The sequence below is a fragment of the Nipponia nippon genome, unplaced genomic scaffold (genome assembly GCF_047370975.1).
Source record: "Nipponia nippon isolate SJK-2023a ecotype South Korea unplaced genomic scaffold, ASM4737097v1 scaffold_4, whole genome shotgun sequence".
NCBI lineage: Eukaryota > Metazoa > Chordata > Aves > Pelecaniformes > Threskiornithidae > Nipponia > Nipponia nippon.
Window position 1 is genome coordinate 123782269 of NW_028262358.1, and position 21145 is coordinate 123803413.

General features: G+C 42.1%; 1 protein-coding gene across 1 annotated transcript in view; it reads left to right on the top strand.

Moving 5' to 3' along the window:
* The window catches only part of RP1L1 (RP1 like 1), a 43944-nt gene that overhangs the window by 16498 nt on the left and 6301 nt on the right, over nucleotides 1-21145 (top strand). Inside the window, exons 2-4 of the mRNA XM_087776410.1 lie at nucleotides 755-883; nucleotides 982-1639; nucleotides 19204-19369. Of these exons, the coding sequence (XP_087632536.1) occupies nucleotides 1001-1639; nucleotides 19204-19369 (805 nt within the window). The 5' untranslated portion in view covers nucleotides 755-883; nucleotides 982-1000. The remainder of the gene's footprint in view (nucleotides 1-754; nucleotides 884-981; nucleotides 1640-19203; nucleotides 19370-21145) is intronic.

The window sequence follows — 21145 nt, forward strand, 5'->3', positions numbered from 1 at the left end:
ATTTTTAGTGGCTGACTTCCAAAACAATGCATTTGATAACGGTAAGCAAGAAAGAGCAAGAAAGAGTACAGTCCAGTCTCTCTTCCACTTTTCCACATCATGTCAAAGACATTAAAAACAGTTGGGCTCCAAAAGGTGCGTTTCAACCTCCAGCCTTAAGCACTAAAGTCAGGTTAGCTTTAAAAGTGAAGGACACGAGGCACTCCATCACAAATTGGGCAGATCGTTCTCCTCACACCTATGCTTACGAGGCTGAATTCAAATTTTCCCACTGTTTAGCAGAACCAACTTTTGTAGATCTATTTGAGGTTTTGCAATATTTCTTAACATATTTGTTTGCATAACTGCCATGGATTTTCATCCAGATCTTGCCTTAGCACACTGTGGCATGGCCACATGCAGCTGTTCTGAAACCAGGTTACCCTGCCCCTCGGTACACTCAGGAGTGGTCGTGTGCTACAACGTGCAATCACTACATGAACAAATTCAGTTTTGTTTTGTTTTTTGTTATGCGCCAGTTCACAGGGTTAAAAGGTTACATGAGAATCTCGGCTCTCTGCTTGTAAAAATAAAACCAAAGTAATCGCTGGCTCTGATAGTTTCAGAGAAAACCTCAAAAATATAAGCAAGGAAGACACAAAACTCAAAAAGACAACAATACACAAATATCAGTTTTTGTGGGTTTTGCTTGGGGTCTGACTCATGCTCTTTGTGCCTCAGGGGCGACTGACTGAATTCTCGTTGGCATCTGCAGGACAAGGATGGTTTAACTGTGAGGAGCAGGGTTATGGCTACTCTTCCTGCTGTGTTTCCTCGTATCTGCCTGAGCCAGTGAGTTCATAACTCCACGTTGGTACAGTCTGCTCTTCATCAAGCATAGATGGTAAAACTGTTGTGAGGAAAACAAACTTTGCTCTCATGCTAGTCAGGCACAGATTCTGCATGACTCAAACAAACCCTACTCTTTTTCTTCTCTTGTAGCTACCTTTAAGCAAGAGGGATGACTCAGGTGCCTGCTGACTACCTGTCAACCACCAGCTCCTACAACTATGAGCAGCCCTTTCTCTCTGTGGCTCGGACAAGCACTGTCACCAAGATACCCCCAGCCAAAAAAATAACCTTTTTCAAGAGTGGAGATCCTCAGTTTGCAGGAGTCAAGATGGCCATCAACCAGCGAAGCTTCAAGAGCTTCAATGCACTCATGGATGACCTCTCTCATCGGGTCCCACTGCCGTTTGGAGTACGGACGATCACCACCCCACGAGGAATACATTGCATCAGTGAGCTAGACCAGCTGGAAGATGGAGGATGTTATCTTTGCTCCGACAAGAAATATGTTAAGCCTATTAGCATTACTTCTGGGGGACACAGGCCAGGCCCTCCACGAAATGGTCGTCCCTCCAGTACCTTGAGAAGAGCAGCTCAGGAGGCCAAGCTTGAAGATTATTCCACACCTTTCACTCACCATGGCCCCAGAATACCCAAGAAAATCACTCTAGTTAAGAATGGAGAAAGTGGTTTTCGGCGCTCGATTATCTTGAACCGCAGAAATGCCAGGAGTTTCAAAACGCTCCTGGATGAGATTTCAGAGATCCTGCAATTCCCAGTGAAGAAGCTCTACACTGTTGATGGGAAGAAGGCAAGTATCTCTGGTACCTGTTGCTGGTCCGTTATTCTAACAGGTGTTATCACATCAGCATTTGCATTCCCCGTGATGCAAATCCTTTAGCTCATGGGGCCCATAGTTTACCCACATTACCTTAATCCTTTGGGCTTCTGTGGTTACTGTCACACTAGTTACTTCCCCAGGAATTACATGAAGCAGTGATGTAGAAGAATGTTACTCAGCCATTCAAGAACTTTATACATCAGATATTGGTTTGGGTCAATGGGAGGCAACTTCTGATAGAAGTCCAGAAGCTCAATGTTTTACGGCTGGGTATAAAATCCTTAAATAAACTTCTAGTAATGGAGTTTCCCACCTTCTCCTGGGAGGCATGGCCCAACAGTGGCTTAACTTTTTCTGTACCTAATAACCAGGAATTCAACAACATAAGACAGCCCTTAGGTAGCACCTTGTGGTTGTACCTCTAACAGAACAGGGTACTGTTCATGATGTGAGATCCTTAGCATTGTTGTAATATAGCTAATATATACATAAATAATTGGGATATGAGTGGGATCAGGAGATGCATTTGTGTTGATGATTTGGTGAATGTGCCGACTGCGGTGGGCTCGTAATAAATTCAGGGCATGACAACTACTTTTTTCTTCTGTTCCCAGAGGAGTTTCCTGACAAACCTGAGATTCTCCTGATTTCTTCTTCATCTCTTTGTAACGTAGACTAACGTGTTCTTCCATTTCTTCTGAAGAGATCTCACATGTTAGCCTAACTTGTCCCTGGCAATGCAGCCAAGTGGAGCAGTTACGCTGCTCCTTGCCACATTTTCCACCTTCACAGTGCCATATGCCAGCTCCTCAGTGGTAATGTTACAACTATTTGTGGTGTCACTTTCTGAACCAGATGACTGAAATGACTTGGGTTCAAATGACCCACTATCCACCAGGGGAAAAAAAAATGGAGGAATATTTTTAATCCAGATCATTTTGACCTGGCACAGGGACAGGAGTGTGCAGCCATAAAGGAGAGAGGGAAGGATAATGGTGCCTTAAGCTGGCTTTCCTGATGGAGACAACATGTCATACCATAGTGCTTTCTGCTATGCCCACCACTCTGGAAAGAGCTTCCTCTTCTCAGCTGGAAGATCCAAGGAAAATGTCCTTCCCAAATATCCTACTGCTACAGCTTTCCCAACCCTACTGATCTAGAGGCTAAAAGAGTGTCAGCCTGACTGCAGGCAGAGAAGAGATAAAACGGGAAAGGATGGTGCCATTCTACATATGCCAGACAAGTGAAATTGCAATCTGGCTGAGAAACTGAGGGTCCTGTAGAAACTGAGGATTTATGAAAAGGGATTCAGGAGCAAGAGAGGGAACTTAGCTGTGGACAACCCAAGCATGGCCTAGGATAAGCAAAATAGATAATTCATCTCCTCAGACTTTATGGCCTAAGAGTCAGTTGTCTAAGTCCAAGATGAGCAAGCTGGCCACCCTACTGTGGGATTCATCTTTTCTAAGCATGTCTAGAGTCTGTGTTTCTCCTAATGGGAGAGCAGAAAAAAGTGGCTCACTTGTAGGCAACTGCATGGTAGGCAAGACGAATCCCATGCCCAAGGGTATTTCAGCAGCCAATGGAAAGAAATAGGCACTTTAGCTGCTTTCCAAGTAACTGTCTAAATGACTGCAGATATCTGGGGCTGGATTCGTTTCAGATTCAGCTACCTGAATGTCAGTGTCTAAATGTTTCTCTAAGTGAGGTAAGTGGCAGCTGTTGAGACTAAGCTGACAGTCCATTGTAGTTGGAGCTGGCCAAAGACAGGTGTCTAGATGCCTTCAGAATCAGTTAGGTTCTTTTCTTCTAGCTTCCACCAATTTATTTGCAAGGTGAAGCTCGCTGTGTACCACAGCTACAACTATACTACTAAATTAAAAAGTGCTGGAACAGGATCTCATCCCTCTCTTCTCCATTCTGCTAAATTCTTAACATCTTCCCTGGTTTGGTCTTGGCCCAGAGTAACTGTCTCCCAACAGTTTAGAGTTAGGGCCTGGGACCGTTCACCATAGGTGGTTTGGATGTGGCCAGCCTGTGTCTGAGCAGCCAGACCGCTTCTGAAGAACTGGGTCTGGCACTGCTTGCTTTACTACTACAAATGTAGCAAACTCGAATTAGGAAAACAAACTTAACCTAACCCTGCTGCCAAGATGTGTTACAATCTATGGATAAGTATTTTATTTTATCACTGATTTCTCCAGTTTTCAAGGCTTGGACTCCTGTTCAGTCCGTATGGAGATAATAATCTTGTGTAGTGGTAGTAACTTCCTCTTCACTTCTTCCATTTTTGAGATTTTTTTTCACCCATTTCTCTAAAGAAAAGATTTGCCTCCTATTTCTTAGTGCAGTCTTAATGTTCTCCCTGTGATTCTTAAATGAGTTTCCCACAATTTTCCTTCTAGTCATTATAAACACTGATATTTTAACTGGGATATACAATAACTGCACGCTCAGTAAACACAATCTCTTCACTATTATTCAACTTCCATATTTCTTTCCATCTAAAGACATGCAGTTATCTTTTACGTTTTCAGGTCTATGGTGGTGATCATCCTACCTAAAGGTCTCTATTCTCCCAGAGTCCCATCTCATACCAATGTGCCAAGAAGTGGCAAGACATGGCTAGAATGACATGGGTACTAACTGACCAGAAGTAGTCACTGTGCAGTAGTTGAAGCTGATGAAGTTTTCATCAGATACTAGTGGTTTCTTTGAGGAGAGAAAATGGTGAATTTGTTGCAGTTTGGGGAATTTCCTGAAATAGCCTACTTCAACTGGTGCTGAAGATTAATTTTGACTGTACATCTTACCTTTATTTGCATTTTCCATTAGAGACGATGAAAACATGCCTCCATTCTTCCATGACTATTCAAAGGTGTCTGGAGGTTTCATATTTCTTGGGTATTTGCTTGTTTCTCACATTATTCTCTTTGAATAATTCAAATTGTCTTTTAATAATTTCATTAACTTCTTTTATCACGTGCCTATGTCTAGCCTTATTATAGAGGGCCACTACTTCTTGGAAAGGGGGCTGGGAGTGGGAAGAACAGTAACTTTTGACATTCATTCCACGATTTGACATATGAGCTGAATAGCAGTAAGATTCCTAAGCAATGTATCTGGACTACTGCTTGATTGACTTTGTCTGGTTTAGAATGACATAATTCACAGCATTTAAAAGCATGTTCGGAGTGTCTCTTTTGCTGGCAGTTTTTCCTTGATCTCTTGAAAACTGAACACAAAATAGGAAAAATCTCCTCTCCTACAGATGAATCGATCTTTTCCATCAATGAAAGTGCTATTCATAGACCTGAGTGTGTTGCCCCTTCAATCTGCTTTTGTTTTTCTACTACTATAACTCTAGATCTAAACTCAAATCTTAAGTTAAGTCACCTCTGCAACATAGTGTATGGTTGGCATATATTGTCCCAGTGGCTCTGTTTTAATTTCTATACCATTTTGTTGAGTAAATCTAGAATACTTCAATATTACAAGTCTTTGGTTTCCTATTATACCTTTTTGTGGGTATAAACTTAGACGCACATGGAAGAGGCTTGTTGTTTTGTGTTCCTTCATGTAGTATTCATTTGAAAAAGCAGAGGAAAGTATTTTCTTCCTTTTGTAGCCCACTTAGTCCACAAATGTTTCCAGTAAACCTCTAAGTTTAATTCAATCATAATTCACCGAGAAATAAACTTTTTGGACTGCAAATCTCACTGGTTTTGCACCTGTGTGCAGATCCCCACCGCCTGTCTGTGGAGAGGGAAGAATGCCTCTAGGGGCAAAGAGGCAGACAGACATCATAGAAAGACCCAAAATCCTCACAGACAATTAAACTATAAGAAATGACATGCAGGATTACATGGCAGCAACTGCGCAGCAACAGAGGATTTCCCTTACAAATGGCAATTATCCAAGGTCCACCAGCTGAACAGTTATTAAGACTTCTTTAAGTCACAGGAACCCAGCAACATGACTATGTGTCTAGTCACAGATGTCCTGATTTCTGCACTTACTCTTGAATCACTAGGCCTTCCTTTTACTGACTGTCTTAAATTAAAACAAAAACAGAAACAAATTCTTCCTTAAAATCCAATGCTCCTGCTTGTATGGCATTTGAAACCACATTGTGTTATGGCAAATAGTCTACATAGTTTATGGCTACTGGTGGCAATTACCATGAGCTTCTCAAATGGGATTTATCAACCGTCAGAAGAGTTTTCCAAGGGATGTGGCTAGTTTTATGTTTGTTGGAGTCAGGCCAAGACTTAGATGTTTTTTTGCTTAGGCGCACTGAAGGCTGACCGTAAGTTGTTATATTTAATGACTGAATCTGATCCAGTCTGTTATGTAGAAAGGCAGAGTAGGTAACGAGAAAGACTCTCTTTTGCCTTAGACTCTACAAGTGAGAACATTGCAGAATGAGCACTGTATGCAACCAAATTTCCTTGAGGGATCAGAGAATTACTGTGCGAGTTAATCAGGGGAGCAATCATAAGTTAAGGAATGCTTCCTCAGGCACCACTAACTGGAGACTGTAAAGGATTAGTTATTAGAAATTCCTTGGGGTAAGGACCCTCATTTTTTTTCTGTGTTTGTGTAGAGTTTGGAATGAGACACACTAGATGCTGTGGCAAGACTAACCATTTTGGGTCAACTCAAGCCATCTTTGCCAGTGGCCAGTTGTAGGAGTCTTGGAGAAATACAGAAGGGCACATATGAAATGATTCTTTCCCCAGTGTATCTTCCTAGTCTCCAGCAGCCTGTAGGTTATCTCCCTCAGCCAGAAGTAGCACCATGGGCTACGGTTATTCTAGTAGACAGAACAGTATCAGGGCACATACTCTGGCCCTGGCACAAAATGACACTATCTATACATACTCATGCTACGTAGCCTCCAAAATAGGGTCTAATTCCCACAGCCTCTAAATTGGGTAGCCACATTCAAGCTACTTCTTAGGAAAGGTCCCTGGTGTATGTTTACTTCCAGATCTGCCCAGGAATTGCTTGGGTTAGTGCCAGGTGATCCAGGCTTTAAATGCACCAAAGACCATTCTAGCAATTTAACAGTACAGGTAACTCTTTTCCAGTGCCCTGGATCCAGAATAGTTTAATTTAGCAGTAAAGACAGAACTTTTATTTCTAGCTGTTATTAGTAAAGGTATTAGCCTAACTATTATTACTAAATCATTCTTGATAATAATGACTGCATTTACAGCGACCTTAGGGTGCAAGGCCAGGAAACAGGCTTGTCTGACATATTTCCTGACTCAGATTTACACATCCATATAGCCATTTCTAGAACATCTGTAGGCTGCCCGCAGGCATCCTCTAGGCCACTCATGTTTGGGCTGTTTACCAAGCTCATCTGTCTTAATGACAGGTGTCATCAAGACCTTGATGGAACTGTAAAAGGGAAATGAGATACACGAAGGCAAATGAGTTGGTTTAAAGTGTGGTGCATATATAAACAATAAGAGAAGAAAGGTGATAATTTCCCTCCTTGGGATAGTTAATTTTTCTGGTTCTTTGTTGACATATTCACTGTGACACTTGGTTTCATGCTGTGTTCAGGTATGAATAATTGCAACCAATTTCAGCCCCTCATCTGGTGCAAACCGTTGTTATCAAGTGAGCTGTACCACTTTCTACCCACCGTGTGTGTGACTCATAGTCTAAAAACAAACCACAAGTTTCAGGTTCAATATTCTCTGATTCCATGCCAAAACCACAATGACTCCAATGAGATTTACACAAGCGATCTGTAAACCTCAGCAAAACTTTCCATGAACCTGATCCATAAGACGACTCATATCCAGGTGTGTTTTATGAACCTTTGAGATGCCCTGAAATCATTTGGCCCAGTGCCTTACAAGATGTAGTTAAATGGACCCCGTGTGCTAGCCGCTTTCTTATCTAACATATACCAAATCTAATACTTTCTTATCTAACATATACCAAATGCAAATGATTCCCTTAGCCGGAGGAGATTTTGTTCTTTCAATAATAATGTAGCAAAGTGTAATTGCTTTCTAATTCTTTTGAATTTAATCCAGGGCAAAGACATTTCCAATCATATTATTGAGTATATGCAATATTTGTGAACATGGTGTTTCTATTTATTCATTTACCTGGAGTACAAAGAATAGCAGAATTCCACCCTCTCCTGGAAAAAATGTGAATTTTCTTTAAGTACTTTAAGTAGAAATCACTGCTTCTGCAAAGAATTTTTGCAGGAGAGGCACGTTTTTTTTATAGGGAAACCTGTTTTTTCTAAATTCACATTTTGGAATTTTTACCAATAATAGGAGAGGAAAAGATAGCATGTTTTGCATTTTCATCAATTTACTTCTTTCTTTGGGTCCCGAACAGAGAATTCAAAGGATTCTGCTGCAACTCTTAGCAAGGTCTGGTTCTCTTTCGACTCACATCTTTTCTGAAATAAATTCAGTTAACATCAGAGGAGCTACTTCTACTGTGTAGAAGTAAACAGCTTTCCAGCTTTCACATTTGTACTATGGACTTTGCAAATTGAGGGTGAAACCCTGGACTCAATAACAAGAAAATTCCTATTCAATTAAACCAGAGGTTTCATCTTGATGTGTTTCTCTTTATGCCCTGAGCTTCTGAAGTCCATAGACTGTATCCATAGCGCTCAGTGAAGCACAATGCACAAATGTTTAAGCTAAGAGACACCTGGGATGCTAAGACCATGGGACAATGCCATATGGATCTACAAGCTTGATCTAGAAGCAGTAGGGTTTATATACTCAGTCCTAGCTCCTACTGCTAGTTGGAGCACACCTATCTTGTGCTTCCCTCTTTTCCCCCACAGCTTCCAGCTGGAGTAACTTTTCATCTATGGTGTAGATATTCCCCATATATAAAAAGATTAAGCTTTTGAGAACTTCTGGTCATAGGGAAAAGCTTGAACTCATGAACCGTATCCTTCCCACGGACTCAGTCACTGCAAGGCTAATCACAAGAATAAAATGCTTAGTATTTTTCAAGACTTGTCAATTTTTAAGCTAATCCTGCCCTCGGAGAGGATAAGGGCAGGCACTTCGGGTGGGGTGGATGTTAGTCTGACTCATGATTTTCAAATGCTGATGTTGGATGGACCAGATTTAATGAGCCCAGTGCCAAAGAGGCAGTTGGTGGACTCTGGTTTCAGTGAGGAATTGCAGTGTGTCAGAAAGTGGAAAATATCTGCAGCAAAAACTAAGAAATGCCTTCCTCTCTTCTATGTTGAAATTTGCACCCTTAACAGCAATTTTCTGTTTCTCTGGCTGATTTGCAACTAGAACAGCCTCAGACCCCATTTTGAGCTGACAGGGTGCGTGGGTAGGGAAAAGGCCATCAAAAGCTTGCATATGAAGACAGTGCGATGTGGGGACCTCCCCAATTCAATCCAGCGCTCAGTGGAAGTCTTCAGGAAGACACCCATAGTCTTCATCAGGAACCAGCTCATCCTTCGCAGAGGCAGTAACCATGGCAGCCCTCATATGATCCTAGCAGCCTGTCTTCCAAACTGAACGGGGCTGTAAATCAGTTTTCTTCCCCTTTTTGTCCTCTTCATTTGTTTCTCAAAAACTTTTCTGCTTTTTTCTTGCCTTTTTTTCAGTCTTTCCTCTTCCTTCCCCTTTTTCCATGCAGTGTTTCTCTTCTGCTGCTACCCAAACATTTTCCAATGGCCACTGAACTTCTGATTGCAGTATTTGTGCTGATCTGCTGAAGGCCATGTTCATCTAGACTATTTCCAGGGCCAAACTCAGAACATTTTCTTTATGCATGTGCAAAGTGTCACACACAGGGAAAAGGCATCTGTGAGTACTCCAGGAAAAGCTGCCAGCAGTGCAATAGCTAAACATATCTTTGCCTGTGGTTGACTGAGAAAGCAGTGCAGTGCATTATTCCTCTATCTTTCACATATTTTACTTGGCTGTTTGAGTGCTTCATGGCCTGATTTCCAGATCACAGCTCCCAAAGCTATCATTTTTCATGCAGCTTTACACAGTGGTCAAAACAGAAAACTAGACAGCTCATGTCTGAGCAGTTCTAGAAGATGCTAATGTTTTTAGAAGTGTTGGTATGACAAATCATCTTATACTGCTGCATTTCAGTATCTGAAGCAATGGACTGGCCCTTATTCCCATCATATAAGCGTCAAATAAAGGTAGCAGCATGTAATCTACATTTAGCAGATTACCTGCTATTGCAAGAGCCTAGGACACTGGCATCTGTCCTGCTTCCTGCACGTGGATTTTGAGACCTGAGGCTTGATGTGGTGTGTAGGAGACCGTGTGAGTTTTGGTGTGCTGTGGGAGAGGAAGGGATGCTGCGTACTGTCTTCTAGACTAATAGTTTTGCTGCTACAGTTTGCAGAGGATTAGATCCATTTCTATGCAATAGTTTCCCACTTTAAGTTCAATATTAGCTCTTGTTCTGCGTTCCTTCTGATGTGACGGGGAGAGCCTTCTGGCTGCTCATCAAATACGCACCCATGCCACGTCCACCAGCCTCTCTGGAGATGAGAAAAGGGGTGTAGTAGGCTATGGAGGAGGTTGCCCATGATGATGTTAGAGAAAGTGAGGTCAAGTAATGCACTTTCCTATAGCTTCCACTTCTTTTCTTCCGCTAATTTGCTAATATGCATGTGGGCAGGGAGTGGCAACACCCTGTGATTCACCTTCTGACCAACAGATTAGCATAGCTTTAAAAAACCACTCCCCAGAAGAACCACTCTCTAATTCCTCCAGTGCAAAGTCTCAGGGAGGGAAGGGCAAATGGGTTCTTTGCATAAATAAAATACAAAATTCATTATTGTTAAACCGAGATACCCCAGTTCAGAGCCTGGATCCCCCTGGATTGAAGGAAGTACAACTACAAAACAAAAGGGCTGTTCGCACTCCAAAGAGTTGTAAATTTGAATGAAAGACAAAAAGGAACAGATGAAAGAGCACAAGGAAACAAGGCAATGAGTCAGCATGATAGGCAATGAACTCAGCCCATTAGCCATTTCTTGAACATGTCTGTTACAAGCTTTTCCTGTTTCTGTCTTGCATCTCTGCACTTCTTTGGAAGGTGGATTAATTTCTGGACTTGTGATCTCAACCGTGTCTTGCATTATTTCCCCGTTCTTTCTCTCCCTGACTCTGTCAAATGTCTTTAGTTGGCTGGTAGCCAGCAGAGGAAAAACAAAGGGTATTTCCTGCATTTTACCTTCATCAGAAACTGGTATCTATATGGAGCTTCTGAGGTGAGTAAGGTTTTTGAAGGTTCTTTCTTCTCCGGGAAGAGCCAGAGGATAGCACGTTCTCCACAACAAGCAAAAAATTCCTTATTTTAGAGATGTTATGTTTGTCTTTCTTGTTTAGGTATTGATGACATTTTATTATTAATTGTGTTGCAGTAGCACCTAGAGGTCCTTGCTGAGATCACAGCCCCTTTATGGTGGCTACCATACACTAACATTCATGGAGACAATCTGAAAAAAAGGACGTAGTTCAGAAGAGAGGATGTCCTCTCATTTCCACCTCACACATGGTGGCCTCCCCAGTGGGGCTTAAGAGTAATATCTATGAAACATTTTTATTGGAAAGAACATTTAGCTTTTTTGAATCAATCCATACGTGACATATCGCACCATGACAGGGAGTTCCTGTGGTATGAGATAATGAAGTATGCAAGTAAACAAAAGTTTTACTGCTTTGAAAAATCACAATTTTTGCTGTAGAAGTACCAAGACTTCAATGAAACCTAAAGCCATAGCTGACATTTCCTTGGAAGAGTCTGGGCATACACGTTTCAAGCACAGCAAAATGCAACTTTTTCACAAGGCAGGACCTGATCTTTAAGACACCACAGTGATTTGTGGGCCAGCAGTTGATTGCTACAACCAAAAATACTTCAACAGAGGCAAGTATTGGCAACAAGTTTTCTGCTTTCTGGTCCAGAACTTCCTCACACCTCCATAATTCTCTTTGTTTCTGACCCAGAGTCTGTAGAGGTCAACAAGTTTCTCTGCATGGGTTACAGTGGGATTTGGTTCTGGTCTTACAGTAAGACTGAGAAACTTAATTTCATTTTCAGGGACTGTGCAATAAAACTTTAACAGGAGTCTATTTCAGCCCACTGAGTGCAAACTGCTAGAGATTGTTCCCTGTAAATTTTGCTTAGTGGATTTTTATCCCTGAATTTCAAGTGCCTTAACTGTGAGCAACCCTTCCCATGAGCTCATATGATAGGGTAATTACACTGAGGGAACTCAAACAAGGGCTTGAATGGGGCCTGAGCAATCCAAAGCCACTCTCTCCTAACCCATCAAAGGTCTTTATCGTAAGCCATTCATTTTCTTCCATTTTATTCCTGACTGTTTGCTTAATCACAGATTAAAATACTCTTGAAGTTACCATGGCTTGGGATTCAGCTTGCAAATGAAGACACTTAATTTTCTAACTATTTCTATATGAATATGCTAGATGTTTCCTGCTCAGCTTTCAGTTGTTATCTGGTGGGGCACGGTCTTGTATCCTACCATCCTCATGCGCATATAGAATCATGGAATCATTAAGGTTGGAAAAGACCCTTAAGATCATCGAGTCCAACCGTTAACCTATCACTGCCAAGTCCATCAATAAACCATGTCCTTAAGCACCACGTCTACCCGTCTTTTGAATACCTCCAGGGATGAAGACTTAACCACTTCCCTGGGCAGCCTGTTCCAATGCTTGACTACACTTTCGGTGAAGAAGTTTTTTCTAATATCCAACCTCAACTTCCCCTGGCGCAGCTTGAGGCTGTTTCCTCTTGTCCTATCACTTGTTACTGGGGAGAAGATAGTGGCCTCCACCTCGCTACAGCCTCTTTTCAGGTAGTTGTAGAGAGCAATAAGGTCTCCCCTGAGTCTCCTCTTCTCCAGACTAAACAACCCCAGCTACCTCAGCTGCCTCTCATAACACTTGTGCTCTAGACCCTTCACCAACTTCGTTGCCCTTCTTTGGACACACTCCAGCCCCTCCATGTCCTTCTTGGAGTGAGGGGCCCAGCGCTGAGCACAGGACTCAAGGGGTGGCCTCACCAGTGCCCAGCACAGGGGGACAATCCCTGCCCTGCTCCTGCTGGCCACACTATTCCTGACACAAGCCAGGGTGCCATTGGCCCTCTTGGCCACCTGAGCACACTGCTGGCTCATGTTCAGCAGCTGTTGACCAACACCCCCAGGTTCTTTCCCGCCAGGCAGCTCCTAGCCACTCCTCCCCCAGCCTGTAGCGTTGCCTGGGGTTGTTGTGCCCCAAGTGCAGGACCCGGCCCTGAGCCTTGTTGAATCTCATACCGTTGGTCCCGGCCCAACGACCCAGCCTGGCCAGGTCCCTCTGCAGAGCCTTGCTACCCTCCAGCAGATCAACACTTCCACCCAACTTGGTGTCATCTGCAAACTTACTGAGGGTGCACTCGATCCCCTCATCCAGATCATCAATGAAGATATTGAACAGGACTGGCCCCAATACTGAACCCTGGGGAACACCACTCGTGACCGGTCATCAACTGGATTTAACTCCATTCACCACCACTCTCTGGGCTCAGCCGTCCAGCCAGGTTTTAATCCAGCGCAGAGTGCACTTATCCAAGCCATAAGCAGCCAGCTTCTCCAGGAGAATGCTGTGGGAGACAGTGTCAAAGGCCTCACTACCTTACTGCTACTTATATTCGATATTCTAGAACACCTCAAATTGCTCTAGGTATCTACATTTAGACAACTGCATTGAGATGATTGACTTTCTCTCAAGTCAGTGAAAGAGGCAGGCATGTCTGATGGGGGATTTACCACCTGTATCAGGTGGCTTTCCTGGAGTGAAGTAACCTGTCCCCCAGAAATATCGATTGTCCTCCACCAATGTGCGAGAAGCCAAGGTTGTAAAAGATGACTTACAATTAAGTGTGATGAGTTAATGGAGAAGCAATAGGGCAGGGCATTCCCTTCTCCATCACAACTCCTTCAAGTGATCACTGGATTTTAAGTATTCACAATCAGTTGCATTTGGGTTTTGTGGCTAAATTGGCCTGGGATGTAATACCGTTTTCTTGTAATACAGTATCCTGGCATGGATACTCAAGAATCTTGCTGTGGCAGCCAGAGGGAAGTGGGGAATCTGTTTACCAGAAGGATTTCCTTACAGGCTACTGCTCGGAAAAAGATAATGGCATCTCTGAGTGCACAAAGAAAGCTTTAATGTTGGAAAAAATCTGTGCTGACCAATGAGTAGCCACCATTTTATTTCACTGGGGCATTTTCTGATCTACTCCCCACCTTAAAAAAAAGCACCAAATATCTAAGGTTTTAGAATGAAGTGCATCCCACCCTACTGGCATTTATTTTTCTCCACTGGTTGTGACAGCTGAGGAAGATAAGAACATCTACCATCTACTCTTTGAGTTCCACCACACTTTTCCTCAGGCTGATGTCTATATGAAAATAACAACTACCTCTCCTACAATAAATCACAAAATCGTATTATCACTGAGGTTGGAAGAGGCCTCTGAAGATCATCTCATCCAATCCCCCTTTTCAAAGCACAGTCAACCAGAGCAGGTTGTTCAGGTGTCCAGCCAGGTTCAGGTTGTTCAGGTGTCCAGCTGGGTTTTGAATATCTCCAAGGATGGAGACTCCACAACATGTCTGAGCAACCTCTTCCAGTGTTTGGCCACCCTCACAATGAAAAAGTTTTTTTTCTTATGTTTAAATAGAATTTCCTGTATAAATAAATAGATAAATAATCCAATACAATAAAGGTCAGACAATGGCCTCTGAACTCTTGGGTTTTCACCAACTGCAAGGAACTTAAAGGGCTCTTTAAAATAATTTAATATTTATTGTAGTGATAGACTCCCTGCTTCAGGCCAGACCTATAATATTTGGCCAAACATGCTCTATTACTGATTTTACTTACATTGGGATTATGCCACATGTAATATTATACAGCTGAAGTTAGTAATGACTGTATTCCTAAAATAGTAATTAATAGCAGTGACTCACTGAAATAATATGGACTTCAGGAAGCACAGGCTTGGGACCCTGGAGACTGATATTCAATATTCAGCTCAGATGATGCTTCCTGATAACTGTTGAGTGGTCATGTTGGCTGGAGTTAATCTGCCTCAGTTTAGATGTCTACGTCTCTCCTAATCATTCCAAGGTTCTCTTATACCAAGGGAGAAAGAGGCATCTCCAGAGCATGATTTGTCTCACAGCAGGAGAGATGTCCAATGAAGAATACAGGAATTGCCCTTTCTACATCAACTCTACAGCCTTTTTTGACTAGCTCAGTCCTACACACCTAACTTTTAGATGTCCAAAATCCAAAGCAAAATCTAGTTATTATCTTCCTGTCCTTTGTTTTCAACATTCACAGAAGGATGTCTATTACTTGTTTTTCACAACTTATCTAAGGGAGATGATGACAATATGTTCCTTTATAGAACTCGCTTATAAAATTTCTTCACCAAAAGGGCTGTCAGGCATTGGAACAGGCTGCCCAGGGCAGTGGTTGAGTCTCCGTCCCCGGAGGTATTTAAAAGACGGGTAGATGTGGTGCTTAGGGACATGGTTTAGTGGTGGACTTGGCAGTGCTAGGTTTATGGTTGGACTTAATGATCTTAAAGGTCTTTTCCAACCTAAATGATTCTATGATTCTGTAAAAGCACTGTACAAAGCCTAGGTCCCAGAACAAATGTAGAGTAAGATAACACCTGAGGGTTAGACTATGATTGTGCTTGGGGAGGCACATCTCAGCCTTGAACAACATCCCATATGCTGGAATTCACGCTGTTCTCTCTGCCAGAACATTCCCACCTCTTACACATCCTGAACAGCAATTCAACATCAGATTATTTTCTCATAATTTAATCAGATATAATATTTCATCTCTTTCTCTGGGGCTCACATGCTCGTGAAATATGAATAGCTACTGTGTCTGCTTCTCACCATGGTGTTATTGCGAAATCTTGCAATCAGATCTCTCAAGCCACTTCACCAATTTTCTATTTGATGTCTCCCAGCATGAAAATCAATGGCAGAAAGTGCATGGAAAATGCAGTTTCACAAGTCATAATAACTCTTTTTCTGGTGGTTGTTATGTCCAAGCAGAAGAACAGAATCATTTCTCTTGCAGGATAGCAAAAGAAAGCTCCTGGTTTTCGTATTGTTTCCTAGTTGTAAGCAGTGTGGTGCAGACTCCAGAAAAGCCAGGGGAAATTCTGCCACTGGTTGAAATGGGGCCAATATTTCACTCAGCACGTTCAGGAGCAACAGCAGACATCGGCATGCCTGCAGGTTCAGGATCTGATCCCTTCACATTAGAAATAATTTTTGCATATTCCTTCAGAATTTTTGCATATTTACTTCAGAGAAGTAAATCTGAAAAGCAATGCATGGACCTCATCCTGGGACATGCTGAGTAAGCTGCAAGTTGCTAAACACCTAAGAGGGGACACACTGTTTAGAGATTATTTAACACTAGTAAAAAATGCCATACTGATTGCCCTGAAGACAGATGTCCTCTGTATAGCCCAGGCAGTGACATGTTGTTGAGAGAATGGGGTTCATTCAGCAGTGTGGGAAAGGTCTGTGCTGAGCAAACTGAGATGAACTGTTATCCCAGCTTCACAGTACTGTACTGTCCTGACAGAATGGATGTTGCATTAAACCAAATCAATGTGAGAAAAATGGTTTATTTAACCCTTAGGAAACATTCAATTGTATTTACAAGTACCAAACTGTTTTTAACAATGAAGCATTTTGAAGTACTGATTTCCCAAATTTAAATACAGTTCTACAATTATTAATTCAAAGAGATTAAGCTTGCAAGATATTAGGAAGAAAAGCTATATTATATGTATAAACACTGCTAAAGAGCTGATGATGCCAGAAATACTACATGGCAGACCCTTTACTTTAGGTCACACAACACAAATGTATTCCTTATGAAAGGATTTGGTTTGTGCAGTATATATAAATTCCGTAACTCAGCTGGCTCAGCTCCATTGACTCCTGAAGCTGTGTCATTGGCACCATCTATTTTCTGCACACACAACGCAGTGGTGATGAGTGTGATTGAAGTATTTCTATACAGACACAGTACCACGTGAGGAAATGTCCTGGGCAAAAAATAGCTTTAACTGAAAATATGTCCTTTACAAGTAAGAATAGTTCCTAAACTTAGTGGGGGTTTAAAGACAGATTGTTTTACATTAGGTTCAGAAGAGATTTCATGTCTATTTTTCTTTCTTCTCTCCCTGTTTTTCCTTTCCTCTTTCTCCTTTTTTACTCTCACCTTTTTTCTACTTGTATGAGGACATGGCAAAAGATCTCACTAAAGGGCTAAAAAAGAAAACAAAAAAGAACAGGAAAGTAAAGGAGGAAAAGACATACACAGGTGACAAAAACCTACTCAAAATATTGTCATTTATTCAATTACAGGCTTTCTATACACTTTTTGAGCGAGCTAGAAAGATGTTTCCTTTAGAAATATATGGACCAAAAGACAAGCAGTAGACATAGACAGACTGAGATTTGTGGGTTATTTTCTGTTTCTGTTTCATGGTACTCATCACATAGTCTCAGCAGTTTTGTTGCTTTAAACACAATGGTGCTTAATGTAAGCTCTAGAGATCACAGCCTCTCTTAGTGTGGGTTTTTATAGCAACAAACTCAATGGGCCTCAGGTCTCAAGTGTTGTTCTAGTGCAAAGATGAAATAAAAAATAATGGGAAGACAATGGGGTTTTAGTGTCTTCCAACTAAAAAGTCGATGCCGTATGGTTTACTGTAAGAAAAATTACCAGAAGTGTTTAACTGGATCTTGAGTGTGATTCTCTCTGTCTCTGTCTTGTTCTTTCACCCTCCACACATTCACCCTCCTCTTATTTGCACAAGATCCAGCACTATGATCCTAGTACCTCTCAAAGCCCTAGTGGTACTAACTAATCTCAGAAAACCCCAGAGGCATTTCACAAACTAAGGGCTTGGGCTCTGAAGGGGGCCTGATTCTTCATTCCTTTGCTATAGCAATATTTAGAGAATGAGGCCCTTTCTTCATGCTCTGTTATGTCAGGCACGTGTGACAACTGCAGAACTGTCATCACAGCTCCTCTGAGATTTGTTCTCTTCCATACTCACTTGCTACTTAAAGGGCTGATGATTAAGTGACACAGTTAGGTCAGGGTGCATCTTATGGGCAAGATAGTGCTCAGCCCACCATGGGTGCTAGCTGACATCTTGGTAGCCCATTGCATGGTCACTCCATATTGGTAAGTCCCCATATGCTCTAGAGATGTTCTCCTGATGTAGCAGTCTGAGGAGGAAGGAACATCCTAGCTGGATTGTGGAGACCCCTGACAGCACAAAGCTGCCAGGTGTTGGCCACCCTAAAGCCCTCTCAGACAGCAAGAGAACCTTCTCATTCTTTTAAAAGGCAACAAGTGGTTTACCTGGGAGTTTAATTTCAGTCTTACAAATAAGGGATTACAGAAGCAAGATGGAAGAGGGATCCAAGCTTTGTTTAGCCGGTGCTCATCACAAGACTCATTCCTGCTCCTTTAGATCCTAGGTAAACATTGGTTTTGAGTAAAAGTGACTTTCTTCCACGTCTAGCTCTGCTCCTTGTTAGTAGCTGCAGCTGACACAAAGGACTTAGTATGTAGGCTGCCCAGGGAAGTGGTTGAGTCTTCAGCCCTGGAGGTATTTAAAAGATGGGTAGATGTGGTGCTTAGGGACATGGTTTAGTGGTGGATTTGGCAGTAGTTTAACAGTTAGACCTGATGATCTTAAAGGTCTTTTCCAACCTAAACAATTCTATGATTCTAATCCAGAAACAGGTCATGCGGTGAAGATGAAGAGGCAGTGTGTAAGCCTGGGTTCTCATGGAGGAACGGAGAGTCTTTCACAGACACTTCCCACACTGAGGGACAATGTCCCACATTGTCCAGCATTGTGGCAATACTTGAGGTAATGTTTGAGACAGTATTTGAGGTAATATTAGGGAAGTCACAGGTCTTGTCCCTTCCTGAGCAGAAGAAGGAAGAGAACTCATGGTCAATCTGGAATGTAGCATTTACTGGGTAATAGTTGCTGTCCCATAAATGAATTAGAAGAATTGAAGAGTATAATTTTCTGTAAGGGAAACTGAAAAACCTCCAGTACCATCTCCTTCCTCACTACCACATTGATTATGCCTAAATCTTTCTCAGAAGTTGTAAAACATTGTAATAAGTAAGATGATACCTTTTCCCTTAGGCAATCTCTTCCACCCCTTCCCTGTCTTAACAGATCTGATTAAAACTTAGCAGAGCTGCTTTTTCAATGGAAGAGTACTGCAAGAGAACCTGCCAACAGGCTCTGGTAGACCCTGAAGTTCTCCAGAACCGTGTTTATTTTATTTTAGGTGACAAATAAATGTCAGTTGATTCTGGACCTGGAAGAATCTAGCTCTGCTCTATCTGCTCATGTTGATCCACTTGCTGTTCTCTTTCTAGATCGACAGCATGCAGGCTCTGCTTCACTGCCCCAGCGTGCTGGTGTGTGTCGGCCGGGAGCCATTTAAACCTGTATCGATGGAGAATTTGAGGAAACACTCGGTGGAGAAGCTGCCCGACCTGGCTCCCCGTTCCAATGGCAACAATGTCAATGAAAACAATGAAAGTAAGAAAAACTCTGGGGCGTATTGCACAGTCGTCTCCAGGTCTGTGTCCCACAACATGGAGATTACAGGCACCTATTGTACTGCCCCAACGTGCAGATTTCATGTGCAAAATGTACTTCCCTCCCTCTGCCTCCCAGGCCTTTCCATCCTCCCCTTCTTTTTCTCTGGTTTCCTTCTAGGATTTCCTCCCTACACCCTCCAGTCTTTCTTTTACATGCTCCCCGTGTCTGGCTGACTTCCCTTCCTCTTTCATATCTCTGTGTCTCCTTTTCCTTCCAGAACTCCCTCCTTTCCTGTGTCTGCCTCTGAGACTCCCCAGACCCTTGAGATTTCCCACGAATCCTCTATTCCCTTGTCTGTCTGTCATAGAATGCCTGCACTTCTGCATCTGCCTGCAGAGGATGCCCTGTTTTTGTTGGCAGGAGACAGTTTCTCCTGCAGGTTACAGCTGTGGTGTAGCCCTTTGGGAATAAAGCATGTTTTATGGAAAGGTTATGTTGAGGATGGAGTATGTTATGGGTTATTCAGGATGATATTTCTTAGGCACTTCATCATGAGTTGTCTAAGGTCACAGGTAATTAAACCAGCCACCCTCAGTAGCCTACGGAGAGAGACTTCCCATTTCCAGAGGGCACTTCATCTCACCTGCTCTGGAGGTGCACCTGTTTCTCTCCATTGTCAATGCCAGGAGCCAGGAAAGATTCATTCATGTGTTGACAACTAGTTGTAGAAACTTAAGGACAGAGGCATCCCCCACTCACTGCCTGAGACATTAAAAATTGGAGGAAGCAGTGGGAATAAGCTGAAGCTTTGTCCATCAAGAGATTGAGCAAATATATCCATTCAAATGCATAAGGATGGTTAGATAGAAGCTATTTCATGTGTTCTTGATCTTGGTTGGTGTGCTCCCTGTTCAGCACTTCCTTCCTAAAACACCCTCCATTCAGCTGCATATCTATATGCCTACAGAGGCATGTGGTTGTCTAGATGTATAAAAGTAAGCTTCGAAAAAACATATGTATTAGAAACAAGATAGATGCATATCTTGCAAGACAGCATGATAGCAATATACTCTGCTTGAAGTGAAGGGTCTAGGACTTCAATAAATCTATGCAGATCACTGCACTGGGCCATAGAGATGTGCTTTGGATTACAATTGTTAAAATTCTCTTACTATCACTGATACACACTATCCTCTATAACTACCACTATTTCTTTGTAACTATCACCAGCTTACAATTCCTTTTCCATTTGTTCTTTATGTTTTAATAAGCGTTATAATTATTCATAGTGGCACATCCCTGCAGGGACTGAGTGCTGCTCTGATCTACACGGGCACACCTGTGTTTCCTGGCATGTGAGTGGAGAACTGGATGATGCACAACAAATGTGTGACACGTGACCTCTAACTAAGGAAGAAGGTCACTTCTCCATGTATTTTGCCTGACTGAATAACAAGGATGAAAACTTGCACAGTAAATAAAGGGATATTTGCAATGTGATAATATACAGAAACTTTGGGACTAAATTGCTTTGTATATGTATTTTTTTTTTCCTGGCATGCACATAAGACAACAAAAAAAGTGTTTGTGTTTCAATTTAGATTTAGAAAAATAATAAAGCTAAGGTATAGAAGATTTTAATACAGACTATTCATTCAAAACTTAACATTTATGGCCATCACTTAGTCAAAGCCAAATTTTCAAATTATGTAAACCAGCATAGGCTTAGCTTTAATGGAATATTATCAGTATTCACTAGTTTGAGGATTTAAT